Raw genomic sequence first — 27,213 nt, forward strand, 5'->3', positions numbered from 1 at the left:
AAGTACACATTTTGCATTATGGCCCATTTCAGAATCATATATATTTTATTACTGAATTATGAATATTGTTGCATTCATTTGTTCATCACATGTTAAAAGTGAAGCTAATTTTAATTACTGTTTTTTTTATTGTTGATTTAATAACATTAGTCAGTAAAGTCTTCAAAGCTCTCAGATAAATGTAAAAAGCACAATATTGGCTTCCAAAATGAAACAGAAGTATGAAGTATAATACAATTGAAATACCTAGGTAAAGTAAAGGTACCTCAAAATTAAGCGTTAATTGAGTAAATGTACTTAGTTACATTCCACTACTGGGTGTGCTAACTAGATTTAGTTGTCCCAATAGGCCTACTTGTAATGCAATGATGAAATTAGAATAAAGTTGAATCTATTCTAACACTGAACATAAGGTCAGATGACATGTTATCAGTGCTCAGTAAAACATAATCACTAAGGTCCCACTGCTGTTCTCACTGCAGCTGATCAGTTCTGTTTTGAGGGTCAGAAAAAAAAGTTAAATCAATAAAAAAAAGAATTAAAAAAAGATGTTGGTAAACTATATAAATAATAATTGTATAGAGATAAATGGAAGCGCAGTAGCTTCAGATCAGATCTCACGGCCTGTGTTTCTGCCGGCCAGTGGCACTGTTCCTCCGCAGCTCTCCCCCGTTTCTCCCCTCTTGCACTACAAAGGCAACAATAACAACAGCTGCACTTATCACAGGACTTCAGTGAAACATGACGTGCAGATGACTTAGAAAAGCTCTGTTCCAGACCTAGCCTGTGTGAAGCTGTTGCACTTGTTTTAACGGCTGATCGCCTCTGAAACTGCTTTATTTGAAGCGCGGGCTTATTTTTGCGCGTCAACAATGAGCAGCATGGAGCGGCGGTGTGCGCGTTAAACATTTCACTCATTGGGATTTTTATATTTAGCTTTGTGCGAGACGCGCTGCAGCGGAAAGAGGAGACCAGACCCCGGTGTTGCTGTCTGTCATTTTCATCAATTTTTTCATTTTCGAGCCCATAAAAAAACTTGTTGTTCACACCGCGGTGCGCGCTGTGAGGCTATGTGGTGGTGAGGCTCCGTGTGTGTGCACATATATATCTACAGCTCCGGTGGGAGAACATGATGATGATGGCTGGTGGTGTCGGAGCAGCTGTGGACCATAACGGGATTTACTCCAACCCAAACCTCCACAGCCTGCAGCAGACCGAGGCTGATAACCCGGACTCCCGCAAGCGACCGCTGGAGACTCCGCTGGAGGAGGCCGGCTGCACCAAGCGCACCAACACTGGAGGTAAGAGACACACATAGCAAGAAGCAGCACCGTGTGCCCTCCACAGCAACTCAGATGGTGTTGTTGTAGAAGCCTTTGCATGCACTGGTGCAAGTAGCTGCCGTCAATATGAGCATGCAGAGAAACTCCATGCAGCAGATCCATGCAGCACCTGTACAGTTAACACTTTGGCTGTGTTTATGGCTGCAGATCCCAGCAGGGTCTGACTGAGTGAGTGGCCTCCTCAGGTCAGCTTTGAGATTTGAACCCAATCACCTCTGTCCACAACTATGAACACTTTCAATCTGTGGAAAGCTGATGCCTTGTGTAATAGCCTATCTTTATCAGTGTGTATGGTGTTAGTTCTCTAAGAGGGATTCCCCAATTCTTTTTTAAGCTGAGGCTAAAGATAGCTTTCCATTTTGAGCAACACAATGAGAGGAGGCCTTTGTTTACAGATAACAGAAGTAGAAAAAGGGAGAGCATATGAAATATATGCAATGGCATACCATGACATCTTGAATATAAAGTCAAACATCCTGCAAGTTAGCCCTTTAAATGTACATGTTTTAACCTAAATACATCTAAATCAGAACTGAGCGCAGTATCCCATAAGCAAGATCCAAGAGTAATCTTGGAAAACATACCCTATCAGTCTCTCACTTAGCTTCATAATGCCTTATAGCCTAATAACAGTGAATAGAAGTTGGACAATTTAACCTGAAAGGAGACTCTTTGATCCTGGACAGCAAAGTGTTCATTTGTGGACAAATAATAACAGCTCTTGTATTCACTTGAGGTGCATCATGTATTCACTGATAGTGGTCTGGAAGACTTTAGTGGTTCTGCTTTAGGCCTGCACTTAACAGTGTCAGGAGTTAAGTGTGCGTTTAAGTACATTGTTAAGATGAGCTAAGCAGGAAAACCACCCCGTGGAATCATACTGTCATACACAGTCCAGGTGCGATACATCTCAGCATCTGCATCGTCTTTTTGTGCCAGTCCTGTTTGCTTTTCCAGCTTTTAGGCTGTCTGACATGTTAGCACATTTTTGTGATGGTACAATTACAATTCAGACATAATAACATGCAAATTGAATAATAGTTAAGCGGAGCACTTTCTGTCAATTCATCTTCTGTGTCATTTTGGAATTATGATCCAAATGACTTAGCCCCTCATATGCTAGTATTCTAAAAAACGTAATATCTCTATGCTGTACGGAAGAAAAAAGAAAGACACATTGAACACAAGATGGATGACACATAAACCATAACCTGTCTAACTGGGATACTTTTGTTAGCAAACTGAAACACGTTCAATTACTATTAAAGTGTAGGCCTGATCAAATAAATGCACAATATTTATAATCATTTGATTTATTTGTATAGCCCTAACGTTAATCACCTCAAAACACTTTTTTACTTTTTACTTTCATGGCATTTCACTGCAGGGATTTTACATAAAGTGTGTAATTCCACCCGGAAGTATAGCTACATACATAGCTACAGGAGCTATATTGTTTCATTTTCATACTTGAACATATTTTTTGTTTTGATTTAATTAAGTTAGAACATGTAAGATAAAGGATTACGCTTAGTTCTCCCACTTGAACCATTGTCCCACTTTACCACTAATCACCAGAGAGGGCTGTGTAGATGTTTATAAATTAGTACCTTTTTAGAGTTAGGGTTATAGGAGATAATAATACATTAAAGGATAATAAAGGATTTGTGATGGTATAAGCACATCACAGAACATTGGGGAGTACTGATAATAGTGAGAGCAACAGAAATACTGCAGCGCTGTTTTAGCCAAATGATCCTGAATTCTTTTTTTGGAGGAGAAATGGTGGCAGCCAATAAAGAATAAACAAGGAGGTGTGTGCACACTTTCTTTATTACTCATCAGTAACATGTGGGAGTGCAGCACTTGGGATGATGGCTGGCTTCAGCTACCGTACATCTTATTTCAGCTTGTGATGCTATGGTCTGCCGCTCATAGGGACCACTTATAAAGAATGTAATGCTAATGAGACGTCCGTAGAGAACAGGCAGTCTCTTCACCATATGCCACTGAAATTTGCTTTGTCTGTCTTTGTGTCCCAGACACCCCACCATTCGATTCGATATTTCAGACAGCATGATTTCGTCCACTCAGAAATGTAACTTCAGCAAGGACCTCTTGTGCCACCAGACAGTATATTAGAGCCGATTCAGCTCCCATAAGTCCTCCATTAGCACCCCTAAAGCCACGGCAGTGAAGTCACATGTTGTTCCTTCTCGGACTTCACTATAAATGCCCATCTAATATCTGGCTTATACAAGTGGCTATACGGTGTGAAATTGCATCTGAAAATCTAAAGATACATCATTCACATCTAACTGCTGCCATTTCTATAATGGTAGTACCCCATTTTACCAGCCAGACTCCATGTTCTTTCTAAGCGTCTCTGCATCACAGCCCCACTAGCTTTAGATTCTGGTGCTGCACAATCCATCGTGTCCTGGCGATGGTGCTACTCTGAATAGGCTGCCTTGTTTCCTCAAAGGCAAAGGTGTTCCAGATGGCTCTCCTAAACAAGATCCTGTCTGTGTGAAATCACCAGGATAACAGTGAAATCAATTCATTTGTAAGCATTAAGGTGTTTTGAACGTTTTAAGGTTGACATTTGCAAATGGAGTCTGAGCTTTGCATTATAGTCATATGTCACGGCAACAGGATGGACATTTGAAAATTAATGTTAAGTTTCAAGAGGCTCTAGTTTTATTGGACTTTAATAGCAGATGTTTTTCATCATACATCATCATTTAGAATTATATATTTTTTTATTTTGGTCTCTCACTGCAACCTGCGAAAATCCTGGTGTTAGGTAAGGTATGCAGTATCTCACCAAAATTAGATTTCCAGAGGGGAAATGGCAGCCAATCGTCGGGTCTTATTGATTAGTATTGCTAATTTAGACAATAGCACTGAGGCAAACAAGCAAACAAAGGCTCGCTGTTTATATGTTCACATGAAATGCACATCTGTAAAGACTCCACAAAACAAATGCTTCATTCATATCTTGTCACCCTGTGCTTTATGCAATGTGTTCACGCACCAACTCCCATCCCATCTACATGCGCTACATGTAAGATTACAAAGCCCACAGCCTGTCTAGCAGTGGTGGTTATCCTCAGCCGTCCCTGTAATCACCAGCCTCTGGACCGCGTCTGATATTGATCACGTTATTCCTACCGAACTGATCATTAACATGACTGGCAGTTACAACAAAGAGAAGAAAGCCTGTGCTCTTTCCAAGCTAAGCCCCTCGTTGAGCATTAGGAGCTGTGGACCCTGTATGAGGGGAATCACTCCTCTTTTATCAGCATTGCCCTTCTCTTCCCAGAATGAACATCTTTCATTCATTTCTCTTCCTAATTACCCATAATCTGTCCCCATGTCGCTGGCAAGCATGTGCTTTCCAAAAGGTTGTGTGGCGGAGGGATTAGGTGTGATCTCGTAATGTTACTAATGGAAAGGTTGGCACAGGAATGTGAGCTGTATTTTTTATTTTTTTCGGTGGGAAGGACACAGGTGCCCTTGCAGAGCGATGTGACGTGAGCGGACTGTGAATTTGCCAGGTGGCAGTGAAAGAGAGAATGAGAGAGAGCGATAGAAATGAAGACAGAGCAAAGCAGAGAGAAAAGGAGAGATAGATAGACCGTGAGGGGGAGTGCAGTATACAGGGAGGCTGTGTCTATAAACTATAGCATCTCTCCTTGAATTACACTGGTAGAATTTTCTGGAAGCCCAGCGATCCAAATCAAAACGGGCCACGATGTTAGAGTTTGATTAGAGGATGAAACTAATCAGAAGCCGGGGACAAAAGGAGTTCCTTTTTACAGCTTCCCTGGAAAGAGCCATTAACTGAAGCTGGACCCCCCCCATGTCCACACACAGACACACACTCGTGCACAATGCCGTTATTACACACATCCAGTCACTTAAGATACCTCTCGTCGTAAGATTTATAGGCGTAGTGATTGGCTTCATCACCCCCCTCCACCATTCTGCGGCACTGCCATTTGCAATGGTTGATGAGCCCCTCCGCCCTCTCAAACATGGCCGTCTAAGGAATTGGGGGTGGGGGAAAGGAGGGAAGAAGGGTGTGTGGCGTAAGGCACGCCGTCTCAGATCACTCCTCCTCCACCTCCTTCATCCTCTGCTTATATTATCCGTACACCTCTCCAGCCACCGCTGAAGGTCAATCTACATGTTTCCCCATTCACCGCTGAAGCCCGCTCCCCAAGCCACTTCACCTTTGTCACTTTCCGCTAAAAGAAGTGAGTGAATGGGCCGCCATACTTTATAGTGCTGCGTCAAAAGAGGCGGAGTAGAGGAGAAAATTCAATTTTTTGGGACCGGCATCGGGGGGTGGGGACATGACGTGCTAGGAGGAAGAGGCCACACATTGGTGGAGCGAGGTGTCAGTCCTGCGTGCTGCTGCAGACGGACAGGCCACTCGATGAATATGGATGAGAGCAGTGAAAAGGGTGATGCGGCAGGGAAGACCCCCCCCCTTCAAACCGATGCAGGCTTGAACAATGCGTGCCGTCTTTCACTGAAAACACTGAGAGCCTGCATTAGCATTTTCTCAGACAATTGAGGCTCTGGCCAGCTGCAGGCATGGCTCGGATGCTGCGGTGAAATCTCTTTTTCTGCACCCACTGATGAATTAGACCTCGGTGAAAAAGTCGACTGGCCGCATTCCTCAACACTACCATTGCACCTATGCCTAGGCTAATGTTCAGATCCCCTTTAGAGATTGTGCCCCGGCATTGATGGCGATCTGACAGAGGAATTGAGAACAGCAGATCTCAGAATGGGTAAGCATCGAACTCTTTTTGTCTCGACTTGTTGAATTTATCCATCATGCTAGACTACGTGCAATTTCATAGACCGACGGCTCATTTGTCCATTATTGCTCATTTTTGTTCCATCGTCCTTGCTGCCTGTCAGCGGCAGGTTAGTCTATTGAAATGCAGAATGGGTACTTGGAGGGTAGTGAGAAGGAGGGAGGACGGTCACAAGGCATTTCCTCCTGACCCACCCCCCTTGAGTGACTTAACTAAACACATTTGGCTCAGAGTGCGCGTTTCTCCTCCAAACCATCCTTCCAGTATATATGGAGGCAGGGGTTTGAACTACCACCCCACTGGCTCTGCTTCCCAACGTGCCCCAGTGCTCCCGTCCCCTGGCGGATTGCAGCAACAGATTGCCATGTTTACTCTACCACATGACGCCATTAAAACCTGTTACTGTGATCTCAGACACTAGGAAATAATTAATTATTGACTAATGACAGCAAACGTGGCTGTGAGGGCGATGGAGGGAATCTTCGTGGATTCCTCCCTGCTGGGTTTACTCTGGTTGGAGATGAGAGCAAAGTTACGCATTGGGTTTTGTCTTGTCTGTCACCAACAGGTCTTTGGATGTTTGGATCCTGCAATCAGCATCAAATTAAATGATTTGTATGGAATCAGATATCTTGTTGCAGGAGTGAGGGTTCAAAAGCCTATGGGACTGTGTCAGGCATGCACGATCTTTATTTTTCCACCAAGGTCATTTTATTGTTATTCGTAGCGAAAAAAGCGGAGAGCTGACTGCAATATGTCATTATATATAAAGATCAGACAACAGCCAGAGATAACAAAGATAGTTATGTGATGTCAATGCCCGGGTTTATCTCTTATTTATTTTTTAGGATGTTTTCAGGAAAATGACGCCACCTGACGTATATACTAGCTTTCAATAGTCATTTCCATTTCCATTTCATGCCTGTGCTTTCAGGCACATTTATGTATAATATGTTCTGGGATTTGGGATCGTCTCCACAACTAATTATTAAAATGAAATTCCATCAACAATCATATCTGCATTATTGTCAGAGCCATTGATTATGGGTGATGTGCACGGAAGAAAGCCGGTGTCTGAATGGAACATGAGGGGAATACTAATGTGATAAAGGGAAGAGTCCCTTGTAGGCTGTGAAATTCCTTGATGTCACAGTGTCATGTTCATTCAAATCTGAATCTAATGAGTGCATTAGTGAGGCAACAGGTTGGTCTCAGTGCAGGGCGGTCCACATCCATCCATCCGTCTTTCTTACCACCATGCCGGTCAAGCCCCCCCCCATTCGATACCCTCCACAAAACACTGGATGCAGTGTCATGATGTCATAGCGTGTGGCCTCGGCATCTGCAATCGAAAAATCTGTATCGTACTACAAACAAAATATTAGAAATGCGGTCCTACAAAGATGGACAGTGCCTTTTTACACCGCTGCCCCCTCAAATGACGTCACCCTTGAGGCAGCTGAAAAAGATTGACCATGACGTCATTGCATCGAAATCAGCATGCAGAGGCAATTTGAACCAGTCCTGAGAATGCACCTGTACCAAGTGTTTACCATGATGTCATCACTACAACATTTGGATATCAGTGGGGAATCACAGCCGCTCCACACGTATAAATAATGTTACTTCTCATTTATAGGCAGGTTCTTTAAATCTATTTGGGTCCAATCTCAAAACATGATTAGGGTTTTCCCGGACGGCCCACTTTAGTGCTGATTATTTTTGTGTTTCCCAACTTAAAGGGGCAAAAAAAACATGTTTGCCTGTAAATTCTTGAAACTGACGGGCTGTCAATCACCGGCTGCTACAAGCCACTGTAAGCCGCAGCAGCCCCTTCCAAAATGGAGGAGATTTAGACCATGTTGGCAGTATACCCTTTGAACAAATCTGTGGGATTGGTTCCCATATGTTCTCTTCCTGTCTGTTAATTAAGAAGGATCACTCTGTCTTTGCGTAAATGAACTGCATGGATAATGAATTCATGTGTTTAGTCGGCTAAGTGTAACTTTCTTTCTCAGAATACACAAGCTACCTTTTGCATTCGGATGGCATTTTAATTATTAATTTGACATTCCTTTGAATCAGATGTGTGAAAAATGATAGGTAACACTGGACCTGGCTTTGCATTTAGTCATGTTTCCTGAAACTCCTTGAAAACAGTTAAAATTAGACCTCTGCAAACTGGAAAGGAGGTCATCATCTGAAACTGGGACAGGACACAGAACATGTCACAGTCTCTAAAAAATGTGAATGCACTGAAAGCTAAAATAAACTCAAAAGGCAAACCTTACCCTTCTCCCGTATGCCTTTTCTTGACCAGAGGAATACAGACACAATATTATTTTATTGTCTTTCCTCTTATATGTCGAAGCTTTGGTTCGAGCATTGGGGGTTGGGCACAAGCATGGTGTGTACATGATGATGTGACCCTTTCTCACTTTGTGTTTCTTTCCCCCAGAGGAGGGCGAGTACTTCCTGAAGGTGCTGATCCCCAGCTATGCAGCCGGCTCTATAATTGGCAAGGGTGGCCAGACCATCGTACAACTGCAGAAAGAGACGGGTGCCACTATTAAGCTGTCCAAATCCAAAGACTTCTACCCAGGTAAGAATGAACAATTGGTCAGCATAAAGAGCTTCTGAGAGGAATGGTTGGATTTATTGAATTAGGGATGAGATACGCAAGAGATCCTGGAGAAAGTAAAATTGCATGTAGATGGAACAGCTGTCAGACGCAGCCTTTAAGTCCACAGGCAATTTCAGTTTTTTTGAAGTTGCTTTGATGGCAGGTTGCACCCTTCCTTGCAGGGTTTGTTCGTGGGTTTTCCAGTTTCATGTCGTTGTATTTCCTTTTTTTCTTCTCGGAAAATTGTGTGGGTTAGACATTCACCCCACAAATTCTGTGGCGCATAGGACATGGAGAGCATTAGTTGTGCTGGGGAGTTTCTCTAAAAAATGGCGTCATGAGAAGGATGCGCAGGCAGCCGGTGACCCCTATCATACGCAGGTCAAAGCTGAACCATCTTATCCTCCAAAGAGAAATGCCTGAGTCCTAGATGAGTCTGGGTGTTTGTCCTTCATGCCTCAGAGGAGGCTGCAACCTGCTGAAAAACAACAGGTGCTGAGCGCCTCGCTGCTTATTAGATCCAGATGTTTTCTGTGATAACTGATAAAAGCTAATAATCCCTGTGTTGTAGTGTATTTATTTTGTTACTTTAAATATGTTTAGAACTTGCTATTATAACCTCTTTAGATAGGAAAATGGTTAGTACATGATGTCTGAAATGTGCACAAACTAAAAACACAAGAAATAGATTTGGTTTTTAATTCAAAGCTTCTTTTGCCTAAAGCACTGTTAAAAGCAAATGCAGAGATAGGTTGTTCTCCACCACTCAATTTTGACTCATAAAGGCGACCGTACCTACCTTGAGCCCTGTGACCTCTACAATGTCAGCTCTTTGAAATAATTAAGAGCACAAAATACACTACCTTGAGGGAAAATCTACAACATGGTTTGAATTGGATCTGTTGTGTTGTGAGTTACATGTGAAATATTACACTGACAGGATTGTGGCAAGGAATTAAAGAGCAATTGTGGAAAGCAAAGGAATGATGATGTTCCTGAACATCTATCTTCCACTGAGTTTCTCTTAGCTACGGCTAATTCATTAGCCTAGGAACGAAGTGATCTGTATCCTTATTCCTCTCTTTGGGTTGTGGCTGTGTTCATAGGCCACCACCTGCTCAGCCCATCCCCCTACTCATTATAGTGATGAGTGAGAATAGTTCAGGGAGAGGGTGCTGGCAACGATCTGATTGGGTAGTTATTCTGGCCAACACAAGTCAAATGAAACGACTGCTACTGTACACTGCACAATAGCGGAGAGTGTCGCTTCCTGTGAAGTCAGTTGAGGCTAAAGCTTTGAAAAAACGGTATAAAGTATGGGCAACTCGGTAACGTTTTTAACAGCAAGGTAATACAAAAACCTGTCCTGAATTCTAGACTAGGATAGTCATTCGCTAACTCATCAGCTATACCAAAAAAACGGAAACGTTCACTTTAATTACATTTATTATGTCAACAGATTTCACATAACTGTATTAGGTTAGTTGAAAACAATAATATTAAGTTGAACCTAATATTTTTGATTTAAACGTAATATTATGCTTTCAACTGACCTAATACAGTTATGAGAAATCTGTTCACATAATACATTGAATAAAAAAAAAAAAAATTTCTTCATTATTGGATCAGCTGCAGTTTGGGCTGTTACGGCACGCTAATGCCATTACACAGTTCACACCCTCACCTCTCATCCTGCGGCAGCCAGAGCACACTCCAACTACATCACAATCGCACACTAGAGAAATCAACAGACAACAACCGATGCAGCCATTTTCTTCTGCAGTCCTCTCTGTGACGGCTCAGTGTAAGACTCCCACCCACCTCACATCTCCCATGTGTCAGAGTAAGACACGAGACCATGAATTCAAAGGTCTCAATGGGGACTGTTCAACTGGGTCCTGCTGTGGCCGACGGAGATGGATGAGGGGAGATAGTGAACGGTGTGGATGATACATGATTGTATGTGAGCGAGGGGACAGGGGGGCAGGCCCAGAAATAGCCTGTTTCAATCTCTCTCAGTGGACCTGGCCCCTCTACCAGCTGTAGTCAAGCTGCTCCAGCACACGCCAAGTTTCCCCTTTCCTCCTCTTTCCGCTCAATGTTTCTCTCTGATTTGGTTCCTGCTAGTTCGGAGAGTTCAGGCCAAAATAGATGACATCATACTATTCCTAACATTGTGTTTGCATTCCTGCCTCCTAACACATGGGCAGTAACGGTTTGGTGTTTGTTATACGGTTGAATCTGAACTGTTGCATGGCTGGATACTCGTGCCCCCGTAAATGCAGCATACTTTGCATTCACCGCTAAGTATCGTGCAGTGAGTAAACACACATCCCCACTCACACCTACTAACACACATCCGCATATTTAAGCAGGGAGCCGTGGGAGTTTAACATTCACACACAAACTTAGGAACAAAACCTCAAACTTTGCTTGTTGCAGCTCCGTCCAACTACATGTATTGAGTTTCTTTGCAAGGCACGAACAGATGAGTGTGTTGTGATGTCATAGAAACACTGGCTCTATGTTTTCTATTATATGATTATTAAAATATCAGTCACACTATGTGACTTCACTGGAAAACACCATAGATTTAAAGATGAGATATTTTGTTCAAAAAGGAACAAATAAAGGACTGAAAAAGAAGCAGTTAGTTGTTTCTCCATACGCTGTATACTGTACACACTTCCTCTCCCTATAGAGCAGTATTACTGTCTGGGATGACATCATGCACAGAGATTTCAAACTAATGGAAACTTCCTTCAGATTCATGTCTTTGCCTTCAGTGAACAACAGCTCTCCCTGGTGAGCGACTTCCTCCAGAAACAGTTGTTACACTCCAGATTTCAAAGATTTCAATTTAAAAGGCACTCCACAAGTTTTACACATGTAGGTCAGCTTACTTCTAAAAAAAAAGATAAATGCTCAGCTTGAGAAAATGCAGGATGTAATATGGTGGTTATCTCAGCTTAGGGATACAGACTACACACTTCTGACTGACATCTGAGGTGGGAAAGACGCTACCAATTTGCATTATGTGAAATAGAGGACTTTGTGTTTTAAGAGTTTGACGCCATACTAAAAGCCAGGATATCTCACCCTCATCGCCATACTTGTTATTCTTTCTCTTGCAAGTACCCAAACCTTATCGAGGTGCAAAACTTAATTGCATAAAAAAACATTAAAGTAATGAACATCTCCTCGAAGCTAATGGCTAATATAGCTGCTTATAGTGACTACTTACCAGCTATGCTAGCCACTAGCTTGGGGGACAGTGTTTATTATTTAAAGGGTCATTTCAGCAATTGCTATGCTAGCCACTTTAAGCAGCCAATAGTCTTGAAATGATCGCTTACATGATTACATTGTTTTAATAATGAAAAGAAACAGTTATGAGTAGTCAATAGGTAGAACTAGTTACTGCTTCTCCACTAATGAGTCACTTTGTTGCCAGACATTTTCTCCAAGGCTTCTTTTGCTGATGCCAATTGGGTAATGAGTAATGCAAGCAGTACACCGCAAATCATTCAACTTGTGTTCTCAATAGCTCGTTGTTTGCAACAAAACAAAATGCCTGCTTTGCTTTTAATTACTGAGAACTGTGTGCATTTCCTTACAATACTCATGCTTCCAGTTATACACTATCACTTACTTTGACGCTGTGAGTAAACAAGATTGAATAATGCTTCATAATTTCTTCCAAACGGGAAGTGATAAAAGACGTGCACCAGTTGGCATGAACAACCATGAATTGGAACATTGTGTAGCTCCTCCTGGTGTTGTACATCACAGTAACTGATGACTAGCAAGTTAATATTTACCGTGCATATGAAATTGGTTTTAATAGTCATGCGACCACTATGTGTTTTACAGTTCACTTTCGTGTGTTAGGGTTAGGGTTAGGAGGTTAGCCTCTCTACCATTTAGTGTATTTGTTGTTTTGTTGATTTGTATTTCTGATATTTATTTTTAATACATACTTGACAAACTGAATAGTATGCTGTAGTGGCTAAATATTTCGTAAAGGTGTAGTCTGGGGCTTTTCTCCTATTTTTCTTATAATCGACAAATCCCATGAAAAGACCCAAACCAACTATAAACAGATCCTACTAACAAGTATTGTGTTCGAATCCTGTATATCGTATATCGTCTTCCTCTCTGTTATTGAGCTCCATTGTACAAAAAGTGCTGAGCACACTCCCACTGTTTTAACTGGGTAATTTCATTTAACACTGGAATTTCCAACAGAAACATCACAGCTTAATTTGAGTTAATACTTTACACTTCTGCTGATGTGATGACACTAATTAGGTTTGATGATTTATGTGTGACATGCTAACAGTCTAATTATATAATAAATAATGATCTGTTCCGCGGAATCATAAAGAAGCTCAAGTAGGACAGAAGTATTCAAACGTTCCTAATTCAGAACCAAGATTAGAGTTATTGGTGTCAGGGGGAAAGCTGAAGGCTGAGGTGTGTGTTCTCAGGGGCACTAACACCCGCCCCCCCTTCTGCTAACACGAGGACGAGCCAACTCATACTGCAATTCAAAGCTTTTATTATCAAATACGTCACCTTCAAGGAGAGACAGCAAGCAGTTGCTGATGCAAGCAATTTAGGAAGTGAAAAGAGTGGAGAATAAAAATGAAACATTCACGTAGTTAAATACCAACTTAATGGTGTCTCATCTGAGACAAAAGTCATACATCATGGTCCCTGCTTTAAGATCACCTACCTGGAAGCAGCCCTGACACTGCTTGAAGACCATTTTACTTCCAAAGATGTTGCTGCACCGAGTGAAGTAGAGGTACATCCTTACTCTATACTGTTGGTTCTCGAAACGTGAATAAAAAGCAATAATTGCTCTAGGCAGTCTTCTAAGGACGTGTTGCATCACTCAAGATGGCCTAGTTTTTAATTGGTTGTATTGGTAAAGGGTGAGCAAAGATATTGCTCTGTCTAAGTACATTCCAATATCTAAGCCTGAAGTATAATATCTGCATATCAGCCACATTTTTCTTTTTTATCTTCTACTCCAGTGCAATAAGGTTTTGCACACATATTAGTAAGCAACCTCCTCTTTTTTTAAATACCGGTTGTTTTTATCTAGGAGACCATTTCATACACACAATCATTCATTTCCCCCACCATTAAAAGAAACAAGAGGAAGTTTATCTTGTTGTCTCAAAATAAACATTCACAGAGGGGTGAAGTGCCTGTACTCGCAGACTTCTGTTTGTCTCGTGTCTAGTCCTCCAAGCCCCTTCACCCAGAAGTCCTTCCAAGTGAGAAGTTATCTTTCTGACTGTAAAAGAAAGAGATGTTTTCAAGAAATCAACCCACTGATAACAAATATGCTTAAAATGTATGACTCTGGAATGGAAACACCATTTCTAACTAAGATGGTTAAAATATTACTATTTAACCATCATGATGAACATAGTATTATCAATGTAAAAAATGCATGGGAAAATTGACTATCCTGCAATATACCAATGGCAGATTGGGGACAAATGTGCAAAAACATCAATAACACAACCAACTCAAACTACTGGAAAGGATCCACATGGAAGATTTGAATGTGTTACTTCAAGACCCCCCAAATTCACAGTAAATAGAAATCACATCTCCCTTCAAAATGCTGGAGAGAATGCAGTGAGCAGAAGGCCAACCATACACATATATTTTGGTCCTGTAATGTTTTGTGTGACTTCTGGGAAACAGTTATAAGAGAAATGTCAAATATTTTTGCCATTTCTCTAAACAAGAAGCCACTAACCTATTACTTGGGAAAACACCAATTACAGGCAATTGCAAAAAATATTCCTACCTATTTCCAGAGATAAGAATAGCAATCATTAAATAAATAACAAGGAAATGGATAAAAGCTAATAACTTAATCAAGTCACAATGGAAGGACCTAGTGAATTAAATATATGGAATGTCCGAACCTCTAAGAGGTTTACTATGTAGCCTGCTTTTTAGTTAAATGAGGTGACAGTTGGATCCAGGGTAAATTGTGCAGGGACTTTACCTCCAGCAGTTGTATATGAATGTTCTATGTAGCCCTTTATGTTTATTATCGAGAACTTAACTAGGAAACTAGAAATAAGGTCGACTGCAGGTCAAGTGCCCTTTTCTCACTTTTTTCCAATTAGAGATTCCTACTTATTTTCCTGAGATGCTTAACCTGACTAATTGACTAACATCCATTATACAGTACATGTCTGTGGCAAAAAGAACACCTGGTCTCTCTTCTGCTGATTTCCCTGGATTCTTATTTTGGCATTTCTTTGGTTGTAAACATTTTTCTTTAGGGCAGAGATGGAGGTTTGTGTCAAGTCTTTTGACAAGGAGTTAAAATAGCAGTAATGAGCAGCACCTCTTTACTCAAATGGCTAATATTACATTTACTCAATTATTGTTTGCCTTATTCAGATGTATGCCATCTGTTAAGTCATCTAAAAAAGATCCAGTGATGTTTCCATTTATTTTCAACCCAAAAAGAGAAACATGTTCAGGGGAGCAAGACGGGAAGGTTTATACAAAAGGAAGAATGTTTCTAAAACGGTGAAAGCAAGTATAAAGGACTCGCTGTTGCATCACCTGTTTCCACGGCTCTGCCCCTTTACCATGGCAATGGAATGCTGGTTGGGTCGTCAGCGTGGGTGTAGAAAGAAGCCTGGGGGGGGGGGGGGGGGAATGGGCTTGTGTTTAGTCCATTAGAGCTGCAAGGAAAAGCTGGTCTCAGTGTTACTGCCCTGAAAGAGTTACATCATTGAAGTGGAATCCTTGTACCTCCCAGTGAGTTGCTAACCAAGCACGATTCCTTCAGCTGTTTTCTGTTGATTGTATGAATGGAGGCGAGGAATAGCTCAGTAATTGGGTCACTTTGTAAAATGTCAAGGTGCATTTTTCAATACCAGCGCATCGTAATATAAATGTAGTTTTTAGTCCAACCCCTAGCAGATCCCTCAAACCTACTCGCCCAGTACAGAGAACATCACAGTAACTAATCACTTGTGTTTGTCCTCTTTCTACTCTCTCATCATAGGCACAACAGAACGTGTCTGTCTGATACAGGGTACAGTCGAAGCCCTCAATGGCGTCCATAACTTCATTGCGGAGAAAGTCCGCGAGATGCCCCAGAGCGCTCAAAAACCTGAACCAGTCAGCATACTGCAGCCACAGACCACCGTCAACCCCGACCGCGTCAAACAGGTGAGATACTGTACGGTCAATAAGGTCATGAAGATGTGTTGGCACTTCCTAGACACTTTGTTTATAGGTCCCCAGTCTTATTTTTCTCTGTGCAATGACCCACAGTCTGCTAGGGTCAGGAAAATGTGAGAGTATGTGGTTATTTTTACCTACAGTCTTTCATAGGCCATGTGGCAGCTGCAGCCTACACCCCGGGGATTAACAAATAGCTGAGTAAAGCTAGGGCTGGGATAGTACTCTGACTCAGTGAAAGACATCCCTCTTTCTGACAACCACTTATGTTCAAAAACATTTACCTTGTTACCTTTTATTGCTACTTTAATCTTTCTTTCTCTCTACAGGCAAAATTGATTGTGCCCAATAGCACAGCTGGGCTGATCATTGGCAAGGGTGGAGCCACAGTGAAAGCCGTGATGGAGCAGTCAGGGGCTTGGGTGCAGCTCTCCCAGAAGCCAGAGGGCATCAACCTGCAGGAGCGGGTGGTAACCATCAGTGGGGAACCTGAACAGAACCGCAAGGCAGTAGAGATCATAGTACAGAAGATCCAGGAGGACCCTCAGAGCAGCAGCTGCCTCAACATCAGCTATTCCAATGTCTCGGGCCCCGTGGCCAACTCCAACCCCACCGGCTCCCCCTACGCCAACACAGCCGAGGTGATGCCCAATGCAGCCGCAGCCGCTGCTACCGCCTCCAGCCTTCTGGGCCAGGCCGGCCTGACAGGAATGGGTGCCTTCCCCGCCACCATGTCCACCTTCTCTGGCAACGATCTGCTGGCCATCACCTCAGCCCTCAACACGCTGGCCAGCTACGGCTACAACACCAACACCCTCGGCCTGGGCCTCAACCCTGCAGCTGCCTCTGGGGTCCTTGCTGCAGTCGCAGCTAGCGCCAACCCGGCTGCTGCTGCTGCAGCTAACCTGCTAGCCTCCTACGCTAGTGATGTGTCCGGTGGTGTGGGCCACCCGGGTGTGGGCCTCGGGGGATTCTCCCTGGGTTCTCTAGCAGCTGCTACAGGGGCTTCCAATGGTTACCTAAATGCTTCATCCCCACTGATGGCCTCCTCCCTATTGGCAGCAGAGAAGCTGGGGGATGGGGCCAAGGACGTGGTTGAGATTGCTGTGCCCGAGAATCTGGTTGGTGCCATTTTGGGGAAAGGAGGGAAAACGCTGGTAGAATACCAGGAGCTAACAGGAGCCCGCATCCAGATCTCCAAAAAGGGAGAGTTCATTCCTGGTACTCGGAACCGTAAAGTTACCATAACAGGGTCGCCAGCCGCTACGCAAGCAGCGCAGTATCTGATCAGCCAGCGGATCACTTACGAGCAAGGCGTGCGCGCTACCAACCCACAAAAGGTGGGCTAAAAGTTCAAAGAAGAGGAAAGAAGGAAAGGATGAAGACAGAGATAGAAGGGAATTGAGAGAGTCACGATGAATAGAAAAAGAAGCGTCCAAATATCTGTTCAATATTTCAGAATCAAATGAAAGAATCACAAAGGAGGAGGTGGGGGAGACAACCAAGATAAGTGTGTGTGATATGTGAATGTGTTTTTAGGACTGATGTCCTGATGTTTTTTAAAAGTTTGTGTCGAGTCCTTTTGACGATGGTGATCAACGTAAGCTGAACTGGTCCACTGCCAAGCTGCAGATTCAAGGGTGAGGCCGCAGGGTTTCACCCCCCTCCAAAACCTCATAGCTGTTTCCTTTTCTTGTTTGGGTTTTGTTGGTTTTAATTCAGTTGCAAACCTCAGCTCCCGGCGAGTTGAGCAAGTCAGATGAAGTTCCAGTCAGCTGATAGAGCTGTTTTACAAACCTTGCTCTTTGTATACAATGCAGAAGGCATTGTTAACAGGGTAGAGGTTTTATGACAAGCACCTGAGGTCATCTCAGTCTACGGGGAAGCAATCTAAGAATAATTTCTTTAAAATGTTGACATATGTTGAATTCTGGCTCATATCATAATTGAACTTTCTAAATTTGGGTATTTTATACTTTCATCCTTTATTTATTGACATGGTCTCATTCAAACACAAATAGATTATTTAAACCTGTGAATGCAGGTTGATCTGAATGTAAAAACAATATAAGCCTATTGCTATTTTTTATTTACAGGGATCAAATATTGTGTTGCAGTGAAGAAATGTATAACTCGAACCCAGACTGAACTTCACTGTTGTTGTCTGCAAGTATAGTTCAGGGGTTTAATAATCAATGTGAGAGGATAGAGGAGACACAGAATGTATGAATATATTTTACACAACACACTAATGCTCCCACAAACATATTTGCATATTCAGTCACAGCTACAAACACGTAAATATGTCGTTTAACCCTTTCTTGGTGCTATAGGATTAGGTTTATATCTCCTTTACCATGAAATCAGAATCTCTCTGGCGACTATTCTCTTAATTTGAACAACTGATGTGTCGTCCAGCCATTAGTAGCCCATTGGATCTGACCCAGCCTCTCACTTAATGAAAAAGTATTGATTTCAGCCTTTCATGATGAAAAGCATTCCAGTCTTAATATTTAAAGTCCATCCTTGCTCCCAATGCAGGTTTTTTTTTCAAGAAATTGGCCAATTAACCTGACAATATGTTTGCCTTAGTCATACACTTGTTTCGTCCTAGAATTAACTTAAAGCTACCTTAATGCAGTGTCTAACCAGTTCAGTCAACAAAGGGAACAAAGCACTACAAAAGCATTTTGATAAGAAAAGCTGTATGAACCAATATCTGTGAACAAAGAAAATATTGCCTTTACATTAAGGGTACCAAATAGTCATAAGACACATACACCAATGAAAGGGAAGTAGAATGACACTTGAAAAGAAGGGTTGGACTCATTTTTTTCTGTGAGCCATCCCTTCCAATTAACATCAAGACAAAAAGAGATACTTCAGTTCATCCAGACAGCCTGTTGTCGTTCCCAAAACACGTTAACACTCACTAACTGCGGGTGGAGAGCGTAGTAAAACATCAAGAAATGTTTTGGCATCGTTGTCTTTTATGGGCAATTGTTTGTCTAATGCAGGGAGGCTAATTGTCTAGAGCATTGTTAAGCACTCGAAGATTACCTTGGCTTCCTTCTGTGCTGCTATCCGTGCTGTTCATCCTGAGTACACTGGGTCTCTGAAGACTGCACTGTGAGACATTAAGAACACAATGTAAAGCATGTATGTCCCTGCTGGGATGTGAGTATATTTTAATGTGCACATATATGTCACATAAACAAGACCTACCAATACTGACAGAAGGGATAAATATCCACAAGAGCATTTATACTCCAGCGTCTTGTGATGTTTCTGTTTACCAGTACCAATGCACTGCACTTAAATTAGCAGACGTTTTCTGATCAGTGAACCACAAATTATTCCCACCACACTTTCCTGCACTCTCCAGTCCTATTACGTCCACTTCCCCCCTTTGAAACATATTTTGAATTGTCCCTATCAACCCGAGCTCTATGACCAGCTTCCTGAATGAACGGCTGTGAGGGTTGGTGCTGAGTAGTGTCCAAAAAAATCAGAACCTCTCCCGTTTATAAGAAACTTTAACAAATTGCCTCTTCTCTTTTCATCGTTCATGGTTCATGATAAATGAATTTAAAAACAAGTCCTCGTGTCTAAGCATTGCAGCAGTGAGCCTTTCTTCCTATCTGAAATCTCTCCTTTCACTACGTGTCCGGAAGGCTTCACAGTCATCCATAACTACAATCTGGCCACTATTAAAATCATAGCATACGATAACCTTTTACTGCCCAAGTTTTTAGCATATAATAAGATACAAGCACAAAACAAGGGAATGTTTTATCAATGCAACTGGACTGCTTGACTGCAGAGAGTTCTCCTTTTAAAGCTCTCGGATCATTACATTGTGCCAAATACAATTTTCTCTCTGCCCTTCATGAACTTTCCTCTTCCTCTCAGCATTTTATTCCCCTGCATGTTGTTGTTTCTCACCGTTCTGAGATCCCTCCTGTGTCCTAATCCCTGTCTGTGCTTCTTCCTGCTCTGTGCTCTCCCCCTCTTTCTCCTTCCTCCTGTCTTGTCTTCTCATGGGTGGTGTGCTGGTGGTGGGAGTTATGCACTATAGGTCAAAAGGGTATGAAAATATGATCCCAGGCCGTAGAGTTCACAAGGCTTAAATGCACAGAAAACACCTGCCTCCAAAACTGTGACACCCACAAGACCAACCAGCAACGTTAGCTCAAAGTATCAAATTCCCTCTATAAGAAAAACAAGTAGGATTTAGACTGTGAACTTTGGCCTTCTAGGGGAAGAGAAAGAGCTGTTTTTCTTCCAAAAGGAGGCAAAATAGATCTTCATATGTCAGCTGAACAAATTTAGCTCAAGTTTCAGCCTCTAAACAAAGTGTAGAAAGGACAGAATGCATAAGATAGTGAGAGTAAGGTGGGAACTTGTTTGTGACCTCAAGCCGAAACAACGACATCCTTTATGCATATCCTCTTATCTGAAAATGACTAGAATTCATTTCTGTGGAATACAATATGTCATGTCATATGATCTATATGTACTTTATTGTAGCTATTCTAGTTTGTAGTCCAAATGCAGTCCAGCGTTGTCGATACAATGTGAACTATGTTATATTTGTGTGGATGATGAGAGTGCCAACTAAGCCTGATTAAGATTAGCTTTGCGATTTGTTTGTGCATTATGATGACTCATCATCAGCCGGTGGTGTCCATATTTCTGTCATTGATGATTTAGTTTGACAGTAAGAAAATGTAAAGAATATTGGAAGCAATATAGTAGCATGTTGTCCTGTTTTGTGTTTTATGTCTGTTGTATGAACCTTTGAAATTACTAAGATTTTGAATGAATAGGTTTACATGTACTTTTTGTAAGTTATGAAAATGCTGCTATTTGATAAGTAAACTATACAAAATATTTTAGTTGAAAAGATGTCTGGTCTGTTGATTAGAAACATGCTCTCAAAGGCAAGAGCATAAAACGAGGTGTATAAAATACTATACAGTATTGGTAAGATAGTAAAAGTAATAATAGACTTCATAGTACAACCTGTGCCAAACTAGACCTCCGCAGCTTCTGAAATTGTAGATGTGCGATCAGATGTTAGATATCAATAACTTGTTTAGAAGTGCTGATCAAGTGCCAATCAAACACTGTCTTTTAAGTTAAGAAAAGATAATCAAATACATTACTTAAGAAAACAAAGGACAATAACTTTTTTGTGCATTGTTTTATCCCATAGGTACATAGAGTAAGAGTTAAAGATTGTGATTTGTATGGATCCATGTTGTTTTACACTCCATGCATCCCTTGTGTGTTCGTTTGACCTGTGGCTTAAGTACTGCTGTCTCACAAATATCTCTATAGGCCAGCATGGACTAAGCATAACATGTTATAAGCATTCATAACATACCATTAACAATCAAAAATGTGTTTGTGAAATTAGGTGTTATCTTTTTGCACGTCTTCTATTGCATGGTATCAAAGTAAATTATGGAGGAAAAAAATTACAAAAATTTGCGAGGTGTCTCGCAACATTCAAAGACATAGCGCTGCATGCAGTCAAATGTAAAGTACTTAAGTTTACTCACCTCATGTTAAACAAGTTGTTTTTGTGTTGTGAGTTGGGAGGGAGCTCATTATTGTCATGTTGGCCCGAAAAAAAAAAGGACGCACACACATCTCAGATCACCATCTATCATGTCTCTAAATATCATCAGAGAAGATATTTAGATTTTTAGGAACAGTGAGGAGTATTAAATATGTGAAACAAGCAAACGTGAAAATGTTATTCAGTGCATTGGCTCCTTGTGTTTTGCTTTTTCAAGATATCAGACATGCATTTATTTCTACTAACAGGTTGAACCTCATATAACCTGACCGATAATGTTTTTTTATGCCACAGCTTGAAAGCCCAGATCTAATCTATGAATGTACACATTTACTCTTTTTCTTATTTCTGTCGAATGTCATCCGTCTTGGGAATGTCAAATACATGTAGAGTTAATATCTATGTCAAAAACAGATTTCAGCTATAGTCAGGTAGGCCTCACATGGCCAGTCATGAACCAGATTTGTTTGAACGCAACTTCCGATTCGCTGTCAACATTATCTTGTTTGTTTGGTGTTGCATAAATGCACTTTACTGATCAGTGGGTCATGTGAAATGAAGCAAACCATGTTGACGTTCAACAGTTTTCAATTTGTTTTGCCATTTGTTGTTGCTCTGATATTACTTTAGTTTATTTATTCCTGATGGTGTTGGGTCTCATGAATGATGGAAAGGCTGGAGTCTCAGACTAAATAGAAAAGTAGCACCTGTTGCTCACTCGAAGGCTTCTCCTTCACATTCCCTTCAGCACAGCTTACTGAGGGCTTTGTTTTAACATGTTAAACCAGGAGGGATATGTACACTTTGTCTTTTTGCATCCACTTTTGCTTTGAATAACAAATTGTAAAATGGCTTTAATTTCTCTGGCAAATTGGGATTGAATCACTGGGCTGAAGGTACTGAGGCTGACTGATGTAACAGTCAGATCTGAGAGACATAATCGGCACCATCGAAATAAAAAAGCCTCTACCACCTCCCGATAAAAATAATCACAGAGGAAGCCGACACTGAAAAACTGAAACGTTGAAAAGCAATAATATTAACTTGAACCTACTTAAACTTAATAGTATTGCTTTCAACTAACCTAATGCAGTTATGTGAAATTTGTTGACATAATACATTTAATTAAAGACGAGGTTTGTTCAGACTTTGAGTGGTAAAGGCCTTGTTAATGTCTCTCATTTTTGTGTCAAACCCCCCTTACATTTCTACTTCCCATCTGAATGCCAAACGAATTGCAGTATCATTCCAAAAGTTGTTATATGTTTCTTTTTATTTTCACTCCAAATGTGTCCAGGACATTCATCCGCCCACAGAGCCCTTTCACAAGAAGGCCAGGACTGGTTTTAAACTACAGACTGCTTACTCCTCTCTTAAAACCTGTCCTCCCTGAGTGTCCCTCGCTCAGCCTCACCATCTCTGTTCCATCACACTGAGCACCTGCTACTGTGTCCGCCCTTTAAACGGATATTTCTGAGCCCTTTCGTCTGAGAAAATACGGGATTCTTTGCCAACCTGACATGAGGCCATTTTTGTCTTTGACCCTCTGAACCTCCCATGAACTTAGTTGACCTTCTCCATCCCCAAGAACTCATGTATTTGTTGGATATCTTACACCACGAGACTGTTCTTTGTTTTCTGGACGATACTGCAGGGGTTGAACGCTTGCTTGAGTGTAAACTGAAGAAAAGCATGCCAGTACCTTGCAACCATTATCATGTCAGTTTCTTTCCAGGTTTACTTCGTTTAACCTCTGTTCTATCCATCTCAGAAAAAAAATGGACTGACAGCATAAGATCAAATATTCCAACCTAAGAGAAGTGATGTTTTGTTGATTGGGTACATTTCTCTGTGATATAAATGACAACAGTTCTGTCTTTCGTTTGTTACGAGGAGAATCTGTGAAAGTCTGCAGTATTAACTACCTAAAGGGCTTTCTAGGACAGCATTTATATGTCTTTTAAAATGAAAAGGTCCTCTAAATATATTCAGAAATAAGAGGAGAATGTCTTGTGCCATTTAAGCAAAAGTGTGAAGGCTTTTGACAGCAAATATTTGTCAGCAAGAGTGCCAAATATTTCCATACTGAGCCAAAAGGCAGCCAGCCTACATAACTAAATGTTGGATCACTGAAATGGTTACGTCCCATTTCCACTCCCCTTGAGAAACACTGAGTGTACAACGTTTGAGCTCATGTGCCATTATTGTTATGCTGCCAGTCTGTTTTCTGCTTTTGTCAGATGAACATCTCAGAAGCAGTATATTTTCTAAATGATACACTGTTGGTAAAAAAAAAAAAAAAAGACAACAGCTACTATGGTGAGGAAATGAGAGGGTTTTAAAAGTCATTGTTTTTATTATTAGTTTATTTGAACATTATTCATTAATAGATTTAACGGTAATGACTATTTAATGTAACTGTAGTACTGTGTTTGTAAAATAAATTCAGTGAGTTGTGTTTTATGACTCGTGGACTACCAGTGAAGTCAGCATTTCAGTGTTAATAATTGAATTGTTTTTTAAAGATTATTTTTGCGACGGCAACAAAGAGTCATTATAAATGTTCATTTTAACATCACTTGTCTTCTGTTCCTTTTTTTCTCCACCTGGTCCCGCTACGCTGTCTCACTTGAGTGAAAGGTCGAGTGTTTTCATAATTGCAGCCATCTCGCTCTATGAATAGATCGATCCCCGCTGTGCTGAATCTGAGCACATGTTAAATGTGAACAAGGGTTATACTGTATATATGAGGAGGACACAATGCTCCTATAATAAGGGATCACATTATGGTGTAACAGTGTCGTGGTCAAAAGCAGCAGCAATGTCACTCCTGGTGTTCATTCATTTACTTAAAGAGGCCCTATTACCCTATACTGTGTTAAATAGGTATGTGTGCATGTAAATGGTCTGCAAAGGCTACAATTCCCACAAGAGGAAGTTTCTCTCCCACACACTCCATTCCCACCTGAAACTCCTCCATTGGACTCCTTTGTTTACTTCCGCGACACAGTGATATCACTATGTAACACTCGCTCGTCTTTTGGCTAGCTCTCTAACACATTGTACGCGATAGGCTAATATATCTCTGAGCGGTTGACCAATCACAACAGAGCCAGCCAGCTAAGCAATCAGAGCAGACTGGGCTCTGGTTTCAGACAGAGGGTGAAAATAGTGCTGCAGCACAGGCAGTATGAGAAAACTAAAGAGCGTTTGAACATTAAAGCATGGAGACATGTCCCAGTAGAGACACAGACTACAAATATGAACCTGAGAATTAGCATAATAGGGCCCCTCTATCGACTGGGTTGATTTACTGAGGGTAGGGTGTTAGACACATAATATTACATGTAGTGCCTTATTGTGTTATTCAGCTTAAGAAAGTTGCTATGTTTCCATAGGGCAGTGACTCCAATCATTTACAGACACACACAATTGTTTCATTTATTCAAGCCTCCAACGGATAGCTTCAAAGTCAGTCTCTTACTGTAGATCACATTTTGAAAACAGGAAAATTCACTGCAAAAGTGTTAAGATGCATTCACATGATATATGGTTAAAAGGCTCTGTTCTGGCGTGGCCGTTGCCCTTGGTATTGCACACAGCTCGCAATTGTCACTGAGTGCTCAAGGTTCAAATTATTTCAAATATCACCTTGTTTACCACTGACCTTCATCATGTGAATGCAGCTTAGGGTTGGGGTTAGCACACCAACACAGGTAGATTTGGGTGGAGCTATGCTGGGAAAATCTAACCAGAATTCTTCAAACAGACTGATGTAGATCACATGAAAGTAGTTCCTTCCTCAGGAGAGATGTCAACCGGGAACAGTAGACACCCACACATCGTTAGACACCTGCGTGAGTGTGTGTGTCAGTGTGAGTGTGTGTCAGGTCTTAATGTCACACATGCTCATTTTGAGCATATATGTTCATCTGGGTTCATACTGACATCTTGGGATAAACACTCCAGGTTTTTGGACTATATTTAGGCTCATACATTGAATGCCTGCCTGATGGTAGCCCAGATCAAAAGTTATTAGAATTCATCCTGATTGAAACATGATCATGACCCTACGGGTAAAATAAATAATAGTTTTAAGCAAAGAGGTATTAATCAGAAGCATTTGAGAATCCTTCCTGTTGTTAAAGAGATGGATTATATAATCGACTAGCATCTGAAATGAATTGCAGTCCAACATTGCATAAATCTCAGCTATGCATAGCTGTGGACGCCGTCACTTTAGTAGGAATATGGCAAAAGTCAGGTTGACACTGGTGCTCATTAATTATGCTCAATCCAGAAAGCTGTTCTAAGTATTAAAATATATTTTATATAATTGAATTAAACCATACATGAGCTTTGTTTATAGTCCCAGATAAACCTTTCAAATTCAGGTGTTTTAGCAGCAACAGCAATCAGTGAAACGCAGGATAGTAATGGTAAATGGACTGTACTTATATAGCGCTTTATCCAGTCTTTACGACCCCTCAAAGCGCTTTACATACTACATGTCATTCACCCATTCACACCCATTCATACACCGTTGGCCATGCCATCGGGAGCAACTCAGGGTTAAGTATCTTGCCCAAGGATACACCGACATGTTGGCTGTACGGGCTGTGATCGAACCCACAACCTTCTGGTTGAAAGCCGACCACACTCCCTCGCAGCCACAATCGCCCCATAGGTCAGATATGAATTCACACAAGGATAATAATAATAGTTATATAAATAAATAAATGCAGGTATAAATTAAATCAAAGATGTATACATACAGATATGTATAATGGATATGTTATATATATAAGAATATCAATTTGAAAGTGCGAGTCAAATATGTACATTATGGTGAAGGGACATTTGTATTAGTTTGAATGAGGGGTTAAGTCTTTATTGTGGAGCCTGATAGCGGCGCTTATACATTACAATCAAAACTATAGTATTCCTTTGTTCAGATTTGAGTACCTTTCACAAGAATTCCATTCACGGCAGTGTTTCACTCTGTGTTAGGAAACAATTCGGGCCCCGGCCTATGCCAAAATAAACATCAGATCATAAATGCATAAAGTGACCTGAAATTAGAATTACAGAGGTTAACACATCTGATAGGCAGGAGAAAAACTCCCTGTAAAGAAAAAGGTTTGAGCTTATGATCTAAATGTTTTAAAAATTCTTAATACAACCCTCTATTTAAATAAACTATGAATACTTCGATGTATACATGGTTGAAAAACTATGAAAACCAAGAGCATTTTCAGTATTTATTATGTCTTCTTTTTTAAGTGTATCTTCCAGTATCTGCTCAAACCATCGTCATTTTGTTCAGCACTTTAGATCCAAAGCACTTCCATCCCATTTTAAAGGTGTTAAAATCCACCTGCATTGTCCTTTATGCAACGACGGAATTAAATCATTTCCTGCACATGTGAGATGGTAGATGGAGTGTATTTAAAGAGCACTTTTTGCAACATTCAGATGCTTTAACACAATTTACAATCTCAGCCCATCTAACGCCTCAATTCTAAGTTAAATGTAGGTGTAAAATCCTGCTGCAGTAAACATTTAAGGCACATTTTGATTCCTGCTGTG

At 41.2% G+C, this 27,213-nt stretch overlaps 1 protein-coding gene across 2 annotated transcripts; it reads left to right on the forward strand.

Moving 5' to 3' along the window:
• The first annotated feature begins 618 nt into the window (after positions 1-618).
• On the forward strand, positions 619-24,202 carry nova1 (NOVA alternative splicing regulator 1). Of its 2 annotated transcripts, none has more exons than XM_034226642.1 (4): positions 619-1,301; positions 8,637-8,780; positions 15,859-16,025; positions 16,367-24,202. In XM_034226642.1, exons 1-4 carry the CDS (start codon positions 1,130-1,132, stop codon positions 17,384-17,386), a joined length of 1,503 nt encoding a protein of 500 aa, XP_034082533.1. In that variant the 5' UTR covers positions 619-1,129; the 3' UTR covers positions 17,387-24,202. The 2 variants fall into 2 exon arrangements, with proteins under 2 accessions (XP_034082533.1, XP_034082534.1); XM_034226643.1 differs by lacking the exon at positions 619-1,301 and adding an exon at positions 5,693-6,148.
• Positions 24,203-27,213: the final 3,011 nt, after the last annotated feature.

The sequence above is a fragment of the Gymnodraco acuticeps genome, unplaced genomic scaffold (genome assembly GCF_902827175.1).
Source record: "Gymnodraco acuticeps unplaced genomic scaffold, fGymAcu1.1, whole genome shotgun sequence".
Classification (NCBI taxonomy): Eukaryota; Metazoa; Chordata; class Actinopteri; order Perciformes; family Bathydraconidae; genus Gymnodraco; species Gymnodraco acuticeps.

Excerpts from the sequence above, each read along its gene's own strand:
- nova1 (XM_034226642.1), top strand. The coding sequence starts at position 1,130 with ATGATGATGATGGCTGGTGGTGTCGGAGCAGCTGTGGACCATAACGGG. Across the intron at positions 1,302-8,636 it reads CAAGCGCACCAACACTGGAG|AGGAGGGCGAGTACTTCCTG; the intron begins GTAAGAGACACA and ends TCTTTCCCCCAG. Across the intron at positions 8,781-15,858 it reads ATCCAAAGACTTCTACCCAG|GCACAACAGAACGTGTCTGT; the intron begins GTAAGAATGAAC and ends CTCTCATCATAG.